Source organism: Poecilia mexicana, unplaced genomic scaffold (assembly GCF_051168715.1).
Source record: "Poecilia mexicana isolate PSO_F unplaced genomic scaffold, ASM5116871v1 scaffold_10, whole genome shotgun sequence".
NCBI classification, from domain to species: domain Eukaryota; kingdom Metazoa; phylum Chordata; class Actinopteri; order Cyprinodontiformes; family Poeciliidae; genus Poecilia; species Poecilia mexicana.
In genome coordinates, this window is record NW_028263379.1 from 9,655,547 (window position 1) to 9,676,240 (window position 20,694).

General features: G+C 37.1%; 1 protein-coding gene across 1 annotated transcript; it reads left to right on the plus strand.

Moving 5' to 3' along the window:
- The first annotated feature begins 344 nt into the window (after nt 1-344).
- On the plus strand, nt 345-17,885 carry sparc (secreted protein, acidic, cysteine-rich (osteonectin)). The gene is made up of 10 exons (XM_015002830.2): nt 345-496; nt 9,616-9,681; nt 10,457-10,510; nt 11,608-11,692; nt 13,601-13,722; nt 14,323-14,443; nt 15,189-15,322; nt 15,844-15,992; nt 16,574-16,722; nt 17,412-17,885. The coding sequence occupies exons 2-10, from the start codon at nt 9,625-9,627 to the stop codon at nt 17,438-17,440; spliced, it is 900 nt and encodes a 299-aa protein (XP_014858316.1). The 5' UTR covers nt 345-496; nt 9,616-9,624; the 3' UTR covers nt 17,441-17,885.
- Nucleotides 17,886-20,694: the final 2,809 nt, after the last annotated feature.

Sequence of the window (20,694 nt, forward strand, 5' to 3'; positions counted from 1 at the left end):
TTGCCTATAGCCTAGTGCATTGTAAAGAGTGTACTATGAATAGATATGTTAACAGATTCTCCAACCTGAGCTGTGCATCTCTGCAGCTCCTCCAGAGTTACCACGGATCTCTCTCTCTCGTTCTTATTTAAAATGCTGTATGAGATGGTCAGAGTTTAGTAGCGCTATGCATCATAGAAACTGAAGTAACTAATTGAGATTTTTTTCTTATTGATAAAGCATGCTCAACCTCAGACATCTGTAAAGAAACTTAAGTGTATTTCTCAAGCCGGACTCTTGAACTTCAACCTGCCTAAGGGAGCGAAGAGTTAGTTTTAAGCCCATCCCACCAGTGCAGGAGGAGACAGGGAGGAGGCTGTGGGAGCAAGAGTTGTGTCCAGACTGGGACGTCCCACTGGAAATGTCTTCTGAGTGAACTGGTGAGGCAGTTAGATCTTCCCGGGGCCCCGCACACGGCTGACTTCTCTCCAAGCGTCCCTGCTCTGCAAAGCTGAAGGTAGGAGGTCTCACTCTGCCTCAGGTTGATATTTCTCTTTATTTGAGCTCCGAGTTAAAGCTTTCTGCAACTTGTGGAACTATTTTGGCATTCAGCTGTAAAACTGCTCTTGAAGGTGAAGTTTGGCCACTGATGGATGGGGAGAAATTTTGTTTTCACCATCGTAAGATTTAAGAAATCCTCTTCAAAAAAAGTGTCTGTTTTTCTAAATAGATAGAATCTTTATTTCTATATTTGCCCACATTTCCTTACTTTACAGTCCTAATTTAAAGTCTTTCTGATTAGACAAAACTTATTTTAAACTAACTTACTGTCAAGCATTTCATTCCAAACTGGAATGTGCTAAAAATGGCTTCTTTGTTGTTCAAACAGTTGCCAGGAAAATCATTCATTATATGAACACAGTCTGTGATTTGGGAGATTATTGACTGTGGAGCTATTGTGTGCCACATCGGCAACAGGAGGAGGAGGAGGGGGGAGAGGAATTAGGACACTGGCATAGGGGAGGAGGGATGCAAACAAGTCTTTCTGCAGGTTAATTTTTGTTTTCCTTTCTTAGCTAATTTTATTCTTTACTTTAGTTTGATGCATTAAGTACCACAATCTTTGTTGCTTTGAGATTTCCCAGTTTTGCAGAGAGTATCAAGTTCTGCTTGTGAAAAATGGGGAAAGAAAAGAGGGAGGGATAAACAGGGATAACATTTCAGTTAAGCCAGGCAGAGAAATGGGAGCATTTCTCCACAGATATCCCTCTCTTCTCCTTCCCTCCCTCCATCTCCTCTGTGACTCCATTCCTTGATTACTCCCATGTAAAGGAATGCAAGTTGCTGTGGTGATCAGTTGCCAGCTGTTTGCTGTGAGTCAAAGCAGACACCTAAAACTATTTTAATGTGATCATTTCCTTTGTCTTACAACCATGTAGAAACTTTCAGAAAGCCATTTTCATGCACAAGTCTAGTGTCAGACAAAAAATAGCTTCCCTAGTTTGGTTAGAAACATGATTCCCAGCTGATTTGTCAAGACTTTTATAGATCACAGCTCTTTATCCGAGCTCTGAAAATCTGTCAGAAGTGATTATTTGACAATCACTGCTGTAGCTACATATATTAGAAGGTTTTGTAATCAAATTTGCATTACGTAGGTATCTGGCAATTTGATTAATGTCGCATTTAGTTAAAAAGTAGTTGTACTACAAATGTTAACACCAAAACAAGCTACAATGGACTAAATTTTTCATGCTGCCAGGGAAATTTCCTCCCTTTTCTTCATTTAGAAACACTTCTTGTTTTCCTCTTTCGTCACACCTGTTTAAGATTTCTCTGAAGGCTCATTTAGAGGGAATAAAGCACAGTAATGTGTTGGCATCAGTGAGAGCGAAGCCGAGACTGAGTCTCTGGTGCCTAATTGTTGAGGTGGCAGGTCTGGGCTGAAGTGTTTGGAGGAGGAGAAAGGAAAGGAGGGGAGGAAGAAAGAAAGGGGAGGCGGCATTGGAGCTAAGGATGCTGTGGAAAACTGATCCAGAAAAGCTGTAATCTCTTGGCAGGAAGAAGGAGGTGTCTAGGCTGACGTGGAAAGGAAAAATCTGGATATTGTTCCTGTGAAAAGGAAAATAAGAGGAAAAACATAGCAGGCGTGAAGAATTAAGGCACAAAATGGAAATAGATCAGAGAATAATAGAGACTCATTTTTGTTTTGATCTGATTTCCTCAGAAAAATCCTAGGGCAAATTGCTAATTGCAAATTGCTAGAACTGTTTGTTTCTATGTGTTTGGATGTGATTTGAACTACTAAGGTAGAACCTTTGTGCACATTTACTTCCAATCACTCAACAAAAAAGACTAATTTATGTGTTTGTTTTATTTAAGTAACCTCTTAAAAACCGAAACGATTACACTCCTTATAAAAATCTAACTTGCTCACAGAGATTTGACCGATGACTTATTTTGAGCAAGGGAGGCAAACATGTCATGTAACAAAAATAATAACATTCAGTCAGTCAGAGACAGTCATTTTCTGCAAAAGCATCTAGAAAATCACTAATCAGGCATTGGATGACACACATTTCCCAATTTCTTTGATTCACATATTTTCTTTTCATTTTTTTTTTAAACTTTTAGATATCTTTCATTGTGTGATGAAAAAGGAATATGATTTGGCCAGGTGTTGCAGAGTGAATTTATTTATTATTTTGTGATTTCTAAACAAATTAGATATTTGAGCTATCAAATTGAATTAATTTTTTAAAAGTACACTACAGCTGCTATTTGATTTCTGTTTTTATCGTTTTAAAATGTTTATGCTTTATTATTTTTCACAAAATTGAAATAATTTTTGTATGTTGCTTACATGCACTAACTTTCATTTATAGGACAGAAATACCAATACACTTTTTGATTACTTGATTTGATCAGAATCCACATTGACAAAAGTTTTAACAATCTCAGGTTCAGATCGAAAACACAACTGGGATATATTAATTAAACTGAAGGAATGTTTTAGGACTCCAGTGGTTCAATTCATGGAATTAAACTTAATGCTATAAAAACTGTGAAGTGGTAGAAGAAAAGTCTGCTATGTATGCTGCGTCTCTCACAGATTCCAGACACAGGATTTGATCCGATTAGCTCCGGCGGGGGAAGGGAAAATCTGAGTTATAAAGAGGTCATGTGACAAACAGCCCAGGCTAACAAAGATCCTGACTTTTCTCTTCCACCTTCACACAGGTGCCTTTCATGAAAACTGCTCTTTGTCCAGGCGATTGAATGGGCACACCAATAATCTCAAGGGAGGAAAATTGAATTTGTTAGTCACTGCAGACCAACTGGGCTGCAACGTTTCAGCTGCCTGAACCAGAAACATAAGATTTATGAAAAATCAAAAAGGAAAACCAAAACGAGAAAGGTGTTGATGTACGATATTTATAAAACAGTAACATATGAGATTTATGTTAAAATCAGTGGGTAACATTTACTTAAACATAACTTTTCCTATCAAAACCTTTAAGAATGGATAGCACAGTTTTGTTTGCATTTGTTAGCACTGCTTTAAACTCTGGAGACTGGTCACAAATGGGTCGTTCATCTTGACAATGACTCAAGACAACACCAAGGCAACAGAGCGGTGGCCAAAGAAAGATTACACTAAGGTCATGGAGTGATCCATCTTACAGACAATCATTGGATGAACCTGACCATTCAAGTTACCCAGCAGCAGCATAAAAACTCCAAAGGATTTATAAAGTTTATTTGAGGACAAAAACTCTCCTGAGAGCCACCCAAACCTGGGGACCAGCAACTAGAAGTGTCTCAGTGTTGTACATGTCAACAAATGCTGTTTTCTTTTAAGTATCTGTTCTGCACTTTCTCTGAATTGTATTCTTTCTTAACATCTTAACATCATACAATTCTCCTTAAGAGAGCAAACATACAAATTGAGCAAGAGAAGGGAACAAATTCTTCATGGAGCAGTTTCAACCTCTTTAAATGTTCTTCAAATTAATTGCCAGACACTTGATAATGCAATGTTACCCTTCTTACGTGTCTTGACAGACTTTCAAGCACCTGTTTGACCTGCTCTTTGATCCTCTTTGATCTGTTTGGTCCTGCTGCCCCTTAAAATCCATCCAGATGGTGGTGGATGTCATAAAAGATGCCACCCCTGTTCTGGTTTGGTCAGACAGACAGACAGTGTCTTATTTGTAGGAATTTCACCCGCCAGGTTTGGCAGAGAACAAATAAAGAGCCAACAACATCATATAAAAGAGATCAATGACTAGACTGCAAATTACTGGAGATGTTTTCAGGTTTAAATCTAAGCTGTGTCTGTTTATGTTATAGAAAAGCAAGTCAACCATCAAACACTCCTTATATTTTAAGGATAATTTATCCCATCCACCTCCTGGACTTGGTGCAGACACAGGAAATTACTTTTCATTCTGAGAGATTTTGCAAATATTTCTCTGTTCCCAGTGCTGTTTGTCCAGACTGTTGGCTGTCACACAGACTGTTTATTCTCAGAAACCTGCCTGTTATGTCACAGAGGAGGGTGAGAACGAATTCCTTCAAAGCTCCAGTGGAAAAAGCAACAGATATTACTGCAAAACTAGAGGAGAAATGTGAATTGGTGACAGTTCAAGCTTAGGCTGTTTTCCTCCAAAGCAAGTTTACACTTGCTTACCTAACTAACCCAAATTAAATAGATTTGTGGGGAGAAGAGGCCCCTTTATGAGCCTGAAGTTTCCCTTTTAGCCTCAGTCCTGTTTGATTATGAGAGCAGCTTTCCAAATAAAATAATTTGTTTTGCTGTTATGTCAGTTAGTCCCGCCTTCTCCATCCCGAGTCTTCGACTAAACAGGAATATTTTAAAACTAAATAACGAGTACATCAGGCCTTTCCAAATCAAATATGATGCCACACACTTTACAGATGACACCATTTCTGTTTTCTCCCATCGAGAATTCGTTCTGATATTTTTTTTCTTATCCATATCTGCCAATGAGTTCTCCTTTCCCAGAAGCTTTTTGTTAGCTCTGCTTCTTCAAAGGCACACTTGTGAAGGTTATTTGGACACAGCATCTGTGTCCCCTGCCAAAGTTTCTGTAATTTTCCACCTCTAAGATTTAGGTTTTTGACATCCTGGCTTGGTATTTATGGAGCTTCTCAAACAGCAGACTCTTGCTTTCAACACTTTGCTTTATAGTGATAAAGGTGCATTAGAAGTTCTGTGTAGTAAACTTTTGGTTAAACCAAGAACCAATATAAATCTTTAAGAACAACAGTCAAGACAACAGTGGTAACCAACCTGCAGGTGTTAGGTTTTATAAATGTACTTTTAGCTGAAGCAGCGCAAAATATGGAAGAATCTACACAGGTTCACAGTTTTGAATTTATTGTTGATACTTCTTTCTAATCCACACCTTGTCAGAATTATGTACACAACTGGTCCTGAAAGCTCATTTTCGTTTTCATTAAGCACAAGCAAGAGAGAGCAAAAGTGTGTAAGGCAATCATTTTAAAGTGGTGCTCAACATTTTAACTACAATTTCTTATTGAGTAGCATATGGCGGAAAATGTTTGAAGGTATAATACAATTAGTATAGTCAGCTACTGGCATTATGTTAGTTTTACCATCTTAGTATAGATTTCAGACTTAATTTGGAGATTTTTTTTTCTTTGACATGAGGCCAAAAGCAGACATACAGACTGAAACTTGTATGTATTTATTTTTGTAGTAAATAGCATTAGCAACCATGGCTATTGGGAATTTCATGGTTTAATGGTCACAGCTGAGTGGCTTCGCCTTATTTTATTTCCAGTGGCTTTAAGTACTAATTGAGAGAAAGTTGACTAAAAGTTGTTTTGGCTGTTTTTTAATTAGTTTTTTGAATGTCTGAGAAGGACCCAATCACAGGACTTAAGCAGGATGAAGGTGAACAGTGGTTTAACGAAATAAACATTCATGATTGTGGGAGAGGTTTTGAGTTTATTGAGCTTAAAAAGCTGTTATTGCTTTTTAAGGTGCTTTGGGTGTAACTGGTTGTAAATGGCTGTTGTGTCTTATGGTGGTAGAGGGATGATGGTTGTAGTAGTAACTGCTGTGCATTTTGAAAATGGATTATGCTTATTATTATTATTATTATTATTATTATTATTATTATTATTATTATTATTATTATTATTATTATTATTATTATTGTTATTATTATTATTATTATTGTTATTATTATTTATTTCCAAGTTCAGTGATTTGGAGATTAGATATGAAGGTACAGCAAGACTCTGCTGTCTTTTTCTGCTGTCTCTAGGTGCAACTCACTCCCAGGAAAGAATTCAAATTAAACCCAAAGCAAACATGCCTGTCAGACACAGCTGAGTGTGTTTGCAGAACAGCGTAGCAAACCCCTCTTGTTTAAATGTCAGAATAATTTCACTCTGCTGGAAGGTTTGTCAGACAACAGATTACTGAATGCAAATGAAATATTGCTCCTTTCATTGCATGTGTCCCAACATGTCAATCCCACATCATGAAGAAACTTCACAAAGTTGAATTTTCCAATTGAAGACTTCAAACCTGAAGCTAATTACTCTAGTATTGGTTTAAAAAAGCCTAAACTTTATTCATCTCCCCTCTGCTGAGATCTGTCTGTATTACTGCTACTCTTGCTGCATAAAAATAATTTTAAACCAGCTAAAGAAAACAATACCAAAAGAAAAGAAAGGCTGTTTGTCTATGTTTTTACATTTTTATTTACTTAAAGCAGTCCAGACATTGATTTTTACACTTGTCCTCTGCTGACATGAGTCCTTGATGCCTAACAGACCTTTTTGGATGTTTGGGAGAAACAGCTGATTACATGGAGCTGAAGAAGGGAATAACCTACGCAGAAAGAGAGAAAGTCCAAGCAATGCAACACTCCATTACCAAACAAAGGAACCTTTATTTCCTCTGCGTCAAGAGAAGTTCTTCATTGAGTTTCAAACAACGAATGCTCAGACAGGACGCTCGAGGGGAGAAACAGATTCTCACACAAAAACTTTTCTCATGGCAGCTAAAACAGAAAATATACACTATGCTCTCTTTAACTAATAAAGTGATGTTTTCAAACAGATTCTGTTCAATAATAATACTGTAGTCATAGGTAAAAAAGTCTGAAATTTAGGTTTGATGTTAGATTTTGTGGTGAAAAGGCAAAAAACTATAAACCGGATAACAATCAGTTACCATGCTTAAAAATAAGGCGTCTCTTTGTATTTTGTGCAGAAAATCAATCTGAAAGATCAGATTCAGCATAAATTGATTGAAGTTGTTGATAGACGTCTAATTTATGTTATAATTATCAAGGAAATGGGATAATACACAAACAATTGTTTGTTACAAAAAGTTTAGTTCTATCTTTTAAACAAATTATGTATGTTTAAAAATTTGTAACAGAATAGTGCTGTTCTGTCAAAAAATGTATGAACATTTCAGTTTCTATAATTTTGTAAAAAAAAAAAAAAATGGAGCAAATGATAAAACTAACTGAAATGTCATACACGTGTTAATGAACATTTGTTTAGGTGGCTTCTATTTTAATTCCATAACCGTAATACTATTACAAGTACTACTTGTACTTTTTCTTACAGGTCTTAATACAAAGGAAAATTTGGAAAAGCTGTTGGCAGTCATTATTTCGAAGCTGAGACCTGAGTGGAAGAAGTTAGGAATGAAAACATGTTGCCTCAGTTCGAGGGAAAATGTTGACACTGCACATGAAGACAGGAGCCTGTTAACACGTCATAAATGTCAACACAGTCTGTGTGCAGAAACATTTCTGAGGCTTAATTTGACACATTCAGTAGCTACTATGTGCTCTGATTAATGCTGCATAATGCAAAAATCCTCTTTGAACTCAGGAGATTATTTTCTGATGAATGTCCTGAAACAAAGGCGTAACCACAGACCGTTATAACACTGTTTATTGTGTTGTTATGGGTTGTTTAAAAATTGACAGGTGCCATGAGATTTATGCAGTATGTTTGGAGACATTTAAGCTTCAGTGTCTCTTTTAATATTACAATTTGTTATGATTGCAATAAAAAAAGTTATTTAAAATAAATGCTACAAGCAGATTAAAATCAAGCCACATGATTGAAGCATGTTTTTTATTTACTTTATTTTTGTGTTTAATAGAGCATGTATATAATATATCTTAAGCTTCAATGAACATCCTCATGTGTGACATTATCTGCAGTAATTCTAAATCACCTCGCTTTACCGTAATTGTACAACCCCCCCTTGAACTGTGTCACTAGTTTCTTTTTACCAGGCTAAGTTTGTCAAATGATTTCCATATGTGTGATCAAAATCACTTGTCTATGGCTGGTGATTCCCTAGAAACCTGTTTGAATCCTCTCCATGTGCACAGTTAATGTAATTTTCAGTTAGCCAAAGCTTATTTGGGGTTTCCACTGTGTGTGTGCTTTTTATTGTTTGCTTTTATTTATTTTTTTGGTTTGTTTTTTTAATTTTAAAAGTAAATAATATTCTCTAAATTAAAACCCAATGTAAAAACAACACTTTTTTAGTGATTACCAAACCAGATGACACATTATGATTATACATAAATATAGTAGGGAAACAGACTGACTGAATATGGAAAATACTAGTGTGTGGCTTAAGGGTAAAATAAATGCAACTTGATATTTTGTAAAATCCATATTGGTAAAGTCTGGCTCATATAATATGTGATGTGTTCTCAATGTGTTTCAGAAAGGTGGTTTGGGAATCTTTAATTCTCCAACTTAAAACAAACTGTCAACAAGACATGAAACCAGAAAACATAAGCAGGAAACCAAAATGGTGAAGACCAGATGTAGGGAGTTGCAAACCAAGACAAGTGAGGATCAAACATATCCTCAACTGTTCCAAATACTTTAAAAAGCAGAACAAACCAGTAATTCCTCCTAAAATACAAAAATTGTCATTATTTCTTTCTTAATGAAGAAAGAAAGAAAGAAAGAAAGAAAGAAAGAAAGAAAGAAAGAAAGAAAGAAAGAAAGAAAGAAAGAAAGAAAGAAAGAAAGAAAGGAAGTCTATGTCTATGTTTCAAAACTGAACATAGACATGACATGACAGACCATCCTCTTAGATTTAAAGTCCTGATTGCCATAAAACGCCCAAGAAGTACCCAGAATTTCTGACATTGTTTATAATGTATTGCTTTTGATCAGATTCTAGAGTATAACATTCATTCTGGGTTTTTCAAATAGTTAAAAGACATAAACTCAATCAGAATCTTCTTGCTATTTTACATCTTATTTCCAGCGTCAAAACTCTTTCCATCAGGAAACTCATCAGATCTCCTGTCATCTGACCTCTTTATCTGCACAGGTCATTAGATCAGGAATGACCTGTGTTGAAGTTAGTGAACTTTCCATTCACACAAAAACTCTGAGAAGTTCATCCCTAGTGAATGCACACCAACTACTGAAAACAACATCTGGAGCAAATAAAGAAGTGGAACTGCAAATGTTTACACAAATATATTAAGGCTTGATGGGATCTGTCATTCTAAAGCATCTCCTCTTTAATTTGATGACAAGTAGAAAACTTGAATTGTTTCTCTCTCTTTCCTTCAGTCTTTGAAGATGAGGGTGTGGATCGTCTTCCTCCTGTGCCTGGCTGGCCACGCCATCGCTGCTCCTGTGAGTCCAAGTCTCTGTGGTCATTTCTAGTCCTTCTGTGAACATTTTCCCTTCTTGGTTCCATTCAGCTTATTTACATAGTGCTATTTCAGAATAAATGTAACCTCAAGGCACTTTACAAACAATCATTTCAATTCAATCGCACACATTTCAATTGATTGTAGTTCTCCAACAGTGCATTAAGCTCAGTTAATTACTGAAATATAAACTGTAATTTCTATGTCAATAGAAAGTAAAGATTTTTGTTGACAGCAGCTTTATGTCAGCTGATGTTCTCCTTCAAAAAGCTACTGAAACCAAACAAAATGCCAGACTAGATGTAGCTTCTATGGAGAGAAAAAACTGAGAGAAAACATAAAAATAACAGTTGAAATAACAGCAATTAATGCAAATAGAAGAGTAGTGTGAGAAGAATGAGAGGAAATGTGGTCCTAAACATGTAGCAGCATAACTGCAGGCATAGCTCAGGATAACCTAACACCTTACAATGAGGTCTGAGAGGCAGAGCCAGGAAGAACCGTCTTTCCGGTCTGTACTCGTTGTTCTCCATGACGTCTTCTTTCCCGTGATCACCCCTCATTGTTTAATAGACTTCCTCTGTAGTTCTGACTGTGGGTGTGCTTTCCCATGTAAAGTTTGTTTGGGTTAACCATTTTTCCAAGGCCAATTCCTCCCCTGAGAGTTGCTCTGCTGTCTCGTTCACGTGTATTCAATGTTTCATTGTGTGGACGATCTGTGTGTCTGTAATCAGATCATTCCTGCTTTTGTGTTGCAGGCTGAGGAGGAGCCAGTTGTGGAGGAGCTGGTTACTGAAGACCCAACTGTTGAGGTCAGTCCAGATGATTTGTTGTTTTTTCTGGAAGACCAATTTATTTCTTCTTTAGTGGATTTCGTTCACTCTACCTTGAAAAAAAACCCTATAATTGTATTTCAATATTTCAGCCCTTGAGAGAACCGCAGAAAATGACGTGTCATTAAAGTGATAGTTAATTCCTTATTTCGTGGGGTTTCTCTGCAAAACACAACAATAGCAACATTAGTGAGAGGGAAATAATGAACAACTAACTTACATAAACTAACATCTCATTTGTCCTGATTCTGTAAACTGGAATAAACTTTTAAATATGTTTTTTCTCCTCAGGCATTTCTTCTGTTAGGCACCTGTGATGCGTTTTCCACCACACAGCTGTTCTTAAATTTGATCTGTGACAGAGCTTTGGCTTTTTTAGATCTGAAGAGAGAGAACTGTTTCACAGACTTGTAAAAACTGTGGACTTTTGTGTAAATATTAGCAGCTAACTAACATGCTGTAATCAAGTCTTTAATGGACTTTAACCACCAAGTAAAACAGCAGAAAGCTGAGTTTGTGTTGCTATTAACCAGATGAGGTTTTAAAGAAAAAACTGCAGCTTTCAATCTTTCTGCCAGAATTGCACCTCAAAGCACTTTTGCTTGTCAATAAGGAAAATTTACGTCATGTTCAGTAATTTTCCTTATTGTAAGAAAATACCAGCTTCAATAGCATAATATGTCTTTAGCAGCGCTGGATTTTAGACAAATTTATTCAAAAGAAAACCTTGGGCTTTCATGTGAACGCTTTATGGTTTCCTGCTCCAGAGGTCCAGCGGGACCAGCGATCCCACAGCTGTTAATTTTAGCCACTGGTTAAGCTAGCCAGGAAACCATTAGGTTTGTTTTCTTTTTTGGCCTGACCGCATGTGGATCCAGCTGCTTTTTATTGCTGGATCTTCTGGTCTCTCAGACTCCGTCGGCCTTCAGGGAGGACTGGTGATGTTTCAAGCCTTTTTGAAGGCAAACAATGAGTAGTTTGAGGAAACCATGGAGAGATGAATCTGAAACTAGATGTTCCAAAAGATCATTGATCATCTGTTCAAAGTCTGACCTCTGACATGTGCTGCGTTCCAGGAACCAGAGGTGGGAGCCAACCCAGTGCAGGTGGAGGTTGGAGAGTTTGATGAAGCCATCGATATTGAGGATGTTGTTGTTGAGAGTAAGTTTGTAACTTGTTAATACAGGAAGATTGGTTTTCTAAACCATAAACATCTCTTGCTTCAGCAGGAAGCCAAACCCTCTAAAACTAACTCTAAATGGCTTGTTTGGAACCAAGTTCACACCTAACGCAAATAAAGCATAAACGTAGTGTAAACAAGGTCTGGGAGTTTTTAAGCATAGCCTAATTCTCCACATGAAGGGTTTAAAATCCAGGTATAGCAAAGTATGCATGATTATACTTTTGTGCAAACATGTCTAAGAGGATTAATTTTGACACAAAAGGCTGTTTCAATGATTTTTGTCTGCAGCAGAAGCCTTCTTTAATAAACAACCTTAAAGTATTTCGGCTGCATTCTGGCGACTGGGTGCAGCTATACAGAGGTTTCAGGGTTTGCTCAAACTGGCACACTAAGCAGACATAATGACAGACTGCCTCGTTCTGCATGCAGATGCCTGTGATTATATGTTCCACCCAGCTTAAAGAGGCAATTCAACCACAGAAAACTCAATAAGCAGCAAAAGCTGAAGACTGGAGAGGCTGCAGGCTGTTTAGAACCGTTCAGGGCATTTTAAAGAGTATACTTCACATTTTTTGCACTTTCTCTTTTCCAATTGTGTTCAAGTATGTAGCTCATGATCATTTTTGTGTTTGTTTTCATGTCCAAGATTGAGAAATATGTTTAAAAAATGTTAAGGACAGAAAGTAAGTGCAATGTAGCCAAAAATAGCTGAACAGCACAGATGTTAGGTTTCAAACACCAACCATAGGCATCTGGTCATAACACAATGGGCCATGCAAGACAAAAGTCATGACAGCAAAGCATAAAGCTCAAAATTTACTTCAAAAAATAAACAATTAAATTATGATTTATTCACTAAAGAGAAGAAAGTTAAGAAAATAGCTGAGTTACAGACTGAGACGATAACAGTAATTAAAAACTCAAGAATGTGGCGGTATTTAGACAGACATTATAATCAGTGACCAGCATTAGTTCACATCAGACCCGTTTCTCCAAACATCTGTCACCAGAATGATTTTTATGAGGGTCACACTCATTCATTTTGTAACTCTCACTTTTCTCCACAAAGCTCTGAAGTCTGTCAACTTTTTGTTTTCAACATGTCATTTGGCCCTTAAAGGTTTTTCAAGCTGATGCTGCAAAGCTAGTGGCTGGAGGGGAAGTAAATACTTGATGCTTCTTCAGATAATTAAAATAAAATTTCTTCTGGGTGATCTGCTTGATGACTCTGTTCAAGTTGTCAATTGCAGCCATGTCACAAACTGTACTGTGTCAGATTTCCTCAGCTTTAGGTTTTTCCTTCCCTCAAGTCCAAGATTCCAGTTATTTCATAATCCAAGGGGGAAAATGTGGAGACTGTTTTTCTGAAGAGAAATTCATCTTCCCAGCCCAGTTTTTTCCAAAGAGCTCATCCGTGTTTCCTGTCTGGCTGCTGTTCATTACATCCCTGTTCAGCTGGAATTTGTCATAACCATTGGATATTTTTCTATTAAAAGTAATTTTTTTGTCAAATAAACAATACATTCTGTTTAATAATGTGAAATATTTCCACATGGATCAGACAGAGATGGCACATTATCATATATTTATGGAAGAGTCTTACTGTGTTAGTGAGAAAATGCTATTGTTTCTTCAGAAAAGTAGAACTGAAAAGTATTTATCCAGTTTGAACAACAATGGATAATAACTTTCACAAGTTTCAAACTTTTGGTTCACTGATTCAGTAATTTAAACTGGGATAGAAATCAAAATGCACAAACAGCAGCAGCTAAAGTAAAAATTAAGAGCCTAAAATATTGAACAATTTTGCTGTAGCTATTTTGTTTTTTTGTTTTTTTTACAAAATTGTGTCCTTAACTTCTGCATTATTTTGTTTTTTCTTGTAGATCCTTGCCTGAACTACCACTGCAAGAAGGGCAAGGTGTGTGAGGTTGATGACAGCAACACCCCCATGTGTGTGTGCCAGGACCCCTCCACCTGCCCTGCTGTCGAAGGAGAGTTTGAGCATGTGAGTTAACCAGCGATACCTATCTATCACAATACATACATGATATCTATTCAACATGAGGTACCAACCCCTTTTTGTAAAAAAAAAAAAAAAAAAAGTAAACATTACACATTCTGATTTTACCCATTGTCGCCCTGCTTTCTCACCAAGAGTCAGCAGTGCTTCCTTTTGTTTAGGTAAAAAAAAAAAACTATGTAAACAAATAATTTACACCAAATTCAGAGAACAAGAAGGGCATTAAACAAGCCACATATATTATTAATGCATAACCTTTTGCCAAAAGTGCAACACTTAGTCTTCTCCTGTAGGATTTCACAAGTTTGGAACATACAGCATCTCGATGAACTAAAAAAAGAAAAGCAGAATAAATAAAAATGCTTCAGGTATATATTTTTTAAAGACCTTTTTCTAGAAGCTATTTGACACCATATAATTCTGCATTGCATAAATGTATCCAAATCTAAGATGGATTTTTTTTTCTAAACTTCTCAGTTTGAAAGGGGTCAAAAACATTTGCGTGAAAATACAATTGTCTCTAATAAATGTATTATCTGTTTTATCATCTGCTGCATTTTTGCTCAAGTTGTTTTTTGTTTCCAGGTCTGCGGCACCGACAACAAGACCTATGATTCCTCCTGCCACTTCTTTGCCACCAAGTGCGCTCTGGAGGGAACCAAGAAGGGACACAAGCTGCACCTGGACTACATTGGACCCTGCAAATGTGAGTGCTTGACCTCTTCCAAGACCGTATAACATATTATAATGCAACACTCTCTGCAATGCATAACTCAAGAGGATCTTAGTTAAGCAAAGAAAAAGCAAACTTTAAGTGGAATTTATGCCTTTTTCTCTTGTGCCGGTTTGTGAACTGGACTAATATTTGTTTTGACACCCTGCTGCTTACATGTGCAGCGTAGTTCCCTCTCACATGTATGGAAAAAGTGAAGGAGCTGAAGCCGAGCTCGGCTCTTACATCAGACTCTCAGAGTACTGCCTCTTCTCATGTCTGCACTTTCTGCTCAGATTGATGTGTGGGTTGGACTGTCATGTCGGATCCTGCGGGCTCTGTCCAGACACGCTGGCTGCATTTCTTCGTCTGTTCTCTCTGAACATGACACATGCAGCTCAGGGAGATGAGTCAGGGCTGCAGGGTTCAGACGGAGATCACGGCACATCTCAGTTTACAAGACGAAAACAGTATTCAGTCTGTGGCATAGTTGAGGATAAACAGATCTGAATCATATTAAATAGTTAAACGAGCTCACGGATAAAATGACGAAAAAACAAACATTTGTCTTTAATCAGTCTGACTAAAGAGAGATGCAGTTTGAAGTTTGCAAAACTTGTAAAATGCTTTGTCTTATAAGAATAGTTATCCTTAAGTCATTAGAAAAGATGTTAAGCATATGCTTTAAAGTTTATGTTAATCATTTGTATTAAATGATGACTTTATTTGCTCTGTGCAGACATCGAGGCCTGTCTGGACAACGAGCTGAACGAGTTCCCTCTCCGCATGAGGGACTGGCTGAAGAACGTTCTGGTGACTCTGTACGAGCGCGACGAGGACAACAACATGCTGACCGAGAAGCAGAAGCTTAGGGTGAGAAAATGCACATTAAAAGACGTGCATGAGTGCTTTTCTTCTTTTCAGCCATTGTGACAAACGTTTCTTGATCAAAAACCTGTAACTCACTAAATAGCTGGAATCGTTTGAAAGGGTATAAAATACTAACCTGCTGCATAAGTAGCTGCTAACATACTTAAATAAATCTTAATTTTGAGATTTATTCATAAAGAATAATTGCTCTCCTGCCCTGGATTGTATTGATCTGTCCTGAATCTACTCTTAGTTTAGCCTTTAGAGAGTTTATCCCAAAATAACGACCCTCCAAGCTGTTGTCGCTCTGATATTGTAACTAAGATCAATCTTGATGTGCTGCATCAAGATGTTAAAGAAATGAAGAGATGCAAGCAGATGGCTTTTAAATGAGGGGAAAGACAAAAACAACTGAACTGTTAGCCTCCTAACTTCTACGATGCTCTTAAAAATAAGTTTTAAATAACTCATTAATTTTCCATTGGGAATCTCGGATATAAAACCACACCTGTCCTGTTTTTCAGGTGAAGAAGATCTTTGAGAACGAGAAGAGGCTGCAGGCCGGTGAGCACTCTCTGGACCTCCTGGCCCGCGACTTCGAGAAGAACTACAACATGTACATCTTCCCCGTCCACTGGCAGTTCGGCCAGCTTGACCAGCACCCCGTCGACGGGTAAGGATGTGGGAAACATGCTGATGGGACGTGTTTGGAGACCTGCTTGGCTCCTTCAACTATCCTGCAGTAGCACTGATACACTTAGCACCTCTCAATATAAAAGAAGGAAAAAAATGAATGTATCCAATATTGATATGGTTGCTTTGTGCAGCAAATTTAAGTTAATGTTCCCATTATTACCACCATCCAGGAGTATTTTAGTGTTTTTGGAAAATTCTGTCTCCTATTGGTTGGAGGAAATGTAAGTGGAGCTGAAGTTAGCTTCCTGTGGGTGACTGGAGTTTGTTATGCTGACTGTTTGGAGCTGGAGCCTTTGAGGGCATTCAGGCGGCTGATCAAGATGCTTTTCTTTAGAGCTACACGTCCTTCCAGTTCTGGGTTTGCTTTAGGATCCCCATGAAGGAATTTCAAAGTGCATTTGAGGAGAGGAATGTCATGGTTTCACTGCTGAATGTTCAATGACTGTATTGGAGGGGAAAATATACAAAGTGTATCCAAGTATCATTTCTGCCCTGGTATTATTGAGTCATGTTTTTACACTATAAAACATGATTAATGCTGTTTTTGTTTTCCATCAGATACCTGACCCACTCGGAGCTCGCCCCCCTGCGCGCTCCCCTCATTCCCATGGAGCACTGCACCACTCGCTTCTTCGAGGCGTGTGATGCCGACAGCGACAAATACATCGCCCTGGAGGAGTGGGCTTCCTGCTTCGGCATCAAAGAGCGTGAGTGACAATTGGTGGACAAAACGCTCCTGTTTCATTCTTTATATTAGCCTGTGACCTTTGACACAGCCTGAACTAGAATTTAAACTCTGATGAAATCTTAATTTAAAGACAACAGAATTTACCTTTAACGTCAAGGTTAAACACAACAGATTCCAGACTGCCATTATTTATTACAAATCCAGGAAGCACAACTTTTCAATCGTGTTAATTTCTGGGTTTTGATTAGGCCATTGCAACGCTTTGATTCTTTTTTCACAGCCAGTAGAGTTTGAGAAAGAACTCTCGAGTTTATTCGTCACTTCTCTGAACATTGCCTGGTCTGACCCGGATCAGGAGGATCTGCTGGCACCTCATGGAAGATCGGCAGCTGTCTTTAAATGTTTTCACATGCAGACTATCTTTAGAGTGACGGACTTCAAATTATTTTTAAATTACCTCATAACTGTTCTCAGAATGGTGGACAACAACAGTCACTTATTAAAGATGATTGCTGATGTTTTTCCTGCTTAGCAGTGTGTTAACTTACCCATATTCGCCACAGCAGGAAACTGCTAAAACTCACACTGTTAGAGAGGAGATCACACTGATTACCACATATTGATCAAGTGCATTTAATGATCAGGACATGGCTGCCACTTCTTGTCATCACACTCTAACTCATTAATATGTTTTCTTTGTGTTTGCAGAGGATGTGGACAAAGACCTCATCATCTAAGTTCCTCTAATGGGCAGCAACAGTTTGAGAGAAACTTCTAGTCGCTACTAACCGGACAAGGTGCTGATGATCCATAAGTTAATACAGAGAATGCAATTAAGGTGCTAACTGCAAGTTTTGTGTTACTTTCCTATTATTAATTATCTTTTCTAGCTATACCACTAAAAAAAAACTTTCCAAAACTATAAAAGTTCACAGTCTGCAATAACATCATGTGTTTGTGAACATTTCAATTCTTTTGTTTGTTTTTTAACAAAAACCCAGTAAGGTAAAAACTAAAGACTTCTGATGTAAATTTACATTGACATTATTATATGCTGTCTGTCCCATGATGTGTTCAGGGCTCTTTTTTTTATTTGGGACCAGTTGAGACCAGAAGAATGAAACTGTAAAGTCAAAAATAAAGTTTCTAAATAAATGCTCCCTCTGCTTGCTTCCTACTAAACTTACTGTTCAGTTTTGCACTCTTTTGGTGGTGGGCTCCTTCATTTTTACTGTCATTTTGTGTAGTTCTTTAGCAGTTTGACTACTGGTAGCAAAGTTGTAATTTTTTTTATCTATTTCCAGACAAATCTGTGCTCTTAAAAGCAGTGCGTGTGTGTGCTTATTTGAAAATAAGTTTTAAAAAATGATTTTCTAATGAGGGGGGAACCTCGCAGGCTGAGAGTTTTTCTCACCATGTCTTTTTTTATATTTTTGTGACAAAAAGAGCTCAGTCTAGTTCTTTTCCTGAATAAATGTCTTCAAAAACATCTGAGCATGGCTCCATATCTGCATCAGTCTTCTCTGCAAAATAATTTTTTTACCCAGATGATCTGACTTGGCATCTGTAGAGCACCAGAAGCCAGACTTCGTTTATCATGTGTGAAATTTTTGACATTTTTTTGCCCTTTCAAGCATGAGAAAGCTTATCTTGCTGTTTTATGCAGCATACATGCTTAACTGTTTTGAACTGTTTTGCAAACCGCTAAATCAGAATAATCTTCTTAAACATTTTATATTAAATTATAGGGGTGTAAGAAATCTATCTTAATTTTAATAAAATCGTAAAATATTCAGTTTTATTTTCATGTGGTAATTAAGAAGTTTTCTTTTTGCAGGTTTAGGGCATCTTTATGTGACAGTTGATATAACCATTTTCTCAGTCCTCCCCAAATTAAACAAGCACACTCATCTTAGAAAGGCATGAATCGGGTCCAGTCACCGTCATTATGACCAGATCTGCACAGAGCCTTATGCATATTTCAGCTATTTCAAATTACAAAAATGTCAATTAATTTTACTGGAATTACAGAATATGTGCCAGCAAGGTCACGGCAAGTAACAACTAACTGTGAAGCAGAAGAAAAATGACACATGGTTGACAAATTCTTTCGAACAAAAATCTAAAAAGTGTGACATGGATTTGTATTCAGCCCCTATATTCCAATATGAATAAAATTAAATATTCTAAAAAGTAATTAGACTAACAAATTAGAGTCTACCTGTGTGTAATTTGATTTATATATAGTTATTCTGTGAAGGAACATTTGTGAACAAACAGCATCATGAAGACTGAAGAAGACACCAGACTCTGCTCTGCTCTTTATGAAATTGTGGAAAGGGTTACAGCGGAGTTGGGTTATAAAACCATTTCCAAAGCTTTGAACATATCAAGGAGAGCTATTCAGTTTTTCATGTGAAGATCAAAAACATGTGACACAACTGCAAACTCACAAAAGCATGGCTATCCATACAACAGGTTGATCAAGATGAACAAAATCCAGAGAAGACACCAAGAAGCCCATGGTGATGGAAAAACCTCAACTCGTGTGAAAACCTGTCAGGATTTGCATAAGCTCCAGCCCTCCATCTGAGTATTATGATGTTAGATTGTGATTTGTCACAATTTTACTCTTTACTCAAATAAAGATTTTGACTTTCATTGATTGCATAAAATGTACTGACGATCACTTCAAAAACATAAATGAATCATTACTGAATTGTAATTTGTGTCATAAAGTCCAAATAACATAATATTATGTTCATAAATGTTACAGACTAACCAAAGCAGGATGTGTTCATGTTGTCTGGATGAGGACATTGTGTTCTCATACATACTGCCTTATTAGGCTGAGTTTCTGTGTGCCTTTGCTCCAGCATTCCTTACTTTTTGTGTTTAATTTTCTTCTGGTCGACTGAGGTTGCACATGGTCCCCTGGGAGACGGCAGAGGGAGAGGCAGAGCACCCAGTTACCATCCACACCCGCTCATCCAGACTCCAGAGTCAGGAATGTGAAACAACCTCTGGTGCTTGTCCATAAAGCATGCGGTGCCTCCTCTCTGCCACAGCCTGAGAAAATAAATGCCTCTTCATTCTGCCCCACAGAGGGCAAAATCCAAAAATAAACTCATGTTAATGTTTTTAGCTCAAAATTTCTGATAAAAATCTGAAAATTAATTAAAGTCTACATAAACAATTTTGCTGCAGTACTGAAATCATGTTATATTGGCAATTACTCCTGATATTTCTATCATTCATTCTAAAAAATGGAAAGGGATATATCATGAGCTTTATCTTTTGTTTAGTTTTAGCACATATTCTCACCTGTTAGGATTTAGTTCCTAGCTCTGACTAGACCATTTTCATAACTTAACAACCTTTGACCTGAAATAGCATTGCAAAAAATAAATAAATAAATAAAAATCCTACCAAGTATTTTTGGTGTAGCTTCTAGTGCAAATTTGTACATGTGAAAAAAGACAAAACTAACTTACAAGTAACTTTACAGCAAGATATGGTCTTGTTTTAAGTCAATATTCATGGGAAAGTAATTGTTCCTCATTTTCATAATGGCAGATTATTTAACTTCTAACATGGGCAATGTTATGTTCAGAGTGGTGTCATCAATTATTTTTACAATAATACTAATTAATAATTTGCTTTAGAAAACTGCAGATGAAATTTTAAGCCAGCGCTCTTATGACATTTTCATTGCTGATTTTCAGTAATTTTCCAATTGAAACCCACTTTTTTAATGCTGGATGCATTTAATTCTTTATATAGTACATACAACTATTGGATAAATATAACGTTTTGAACCTGATGATGAACCTAATAGAAAATCCGTCCATCCGTTGTTTATATCCGCTTATTATCGTGAGAGGCAGGGTACAGCAGGTCACCAAAATAGCTTATTTAGCTTAGTAGTTTTTGATGGAAATTTATATTTCAAAATTGGATATTTACATATTATTTGCAGTCACTGGATAGC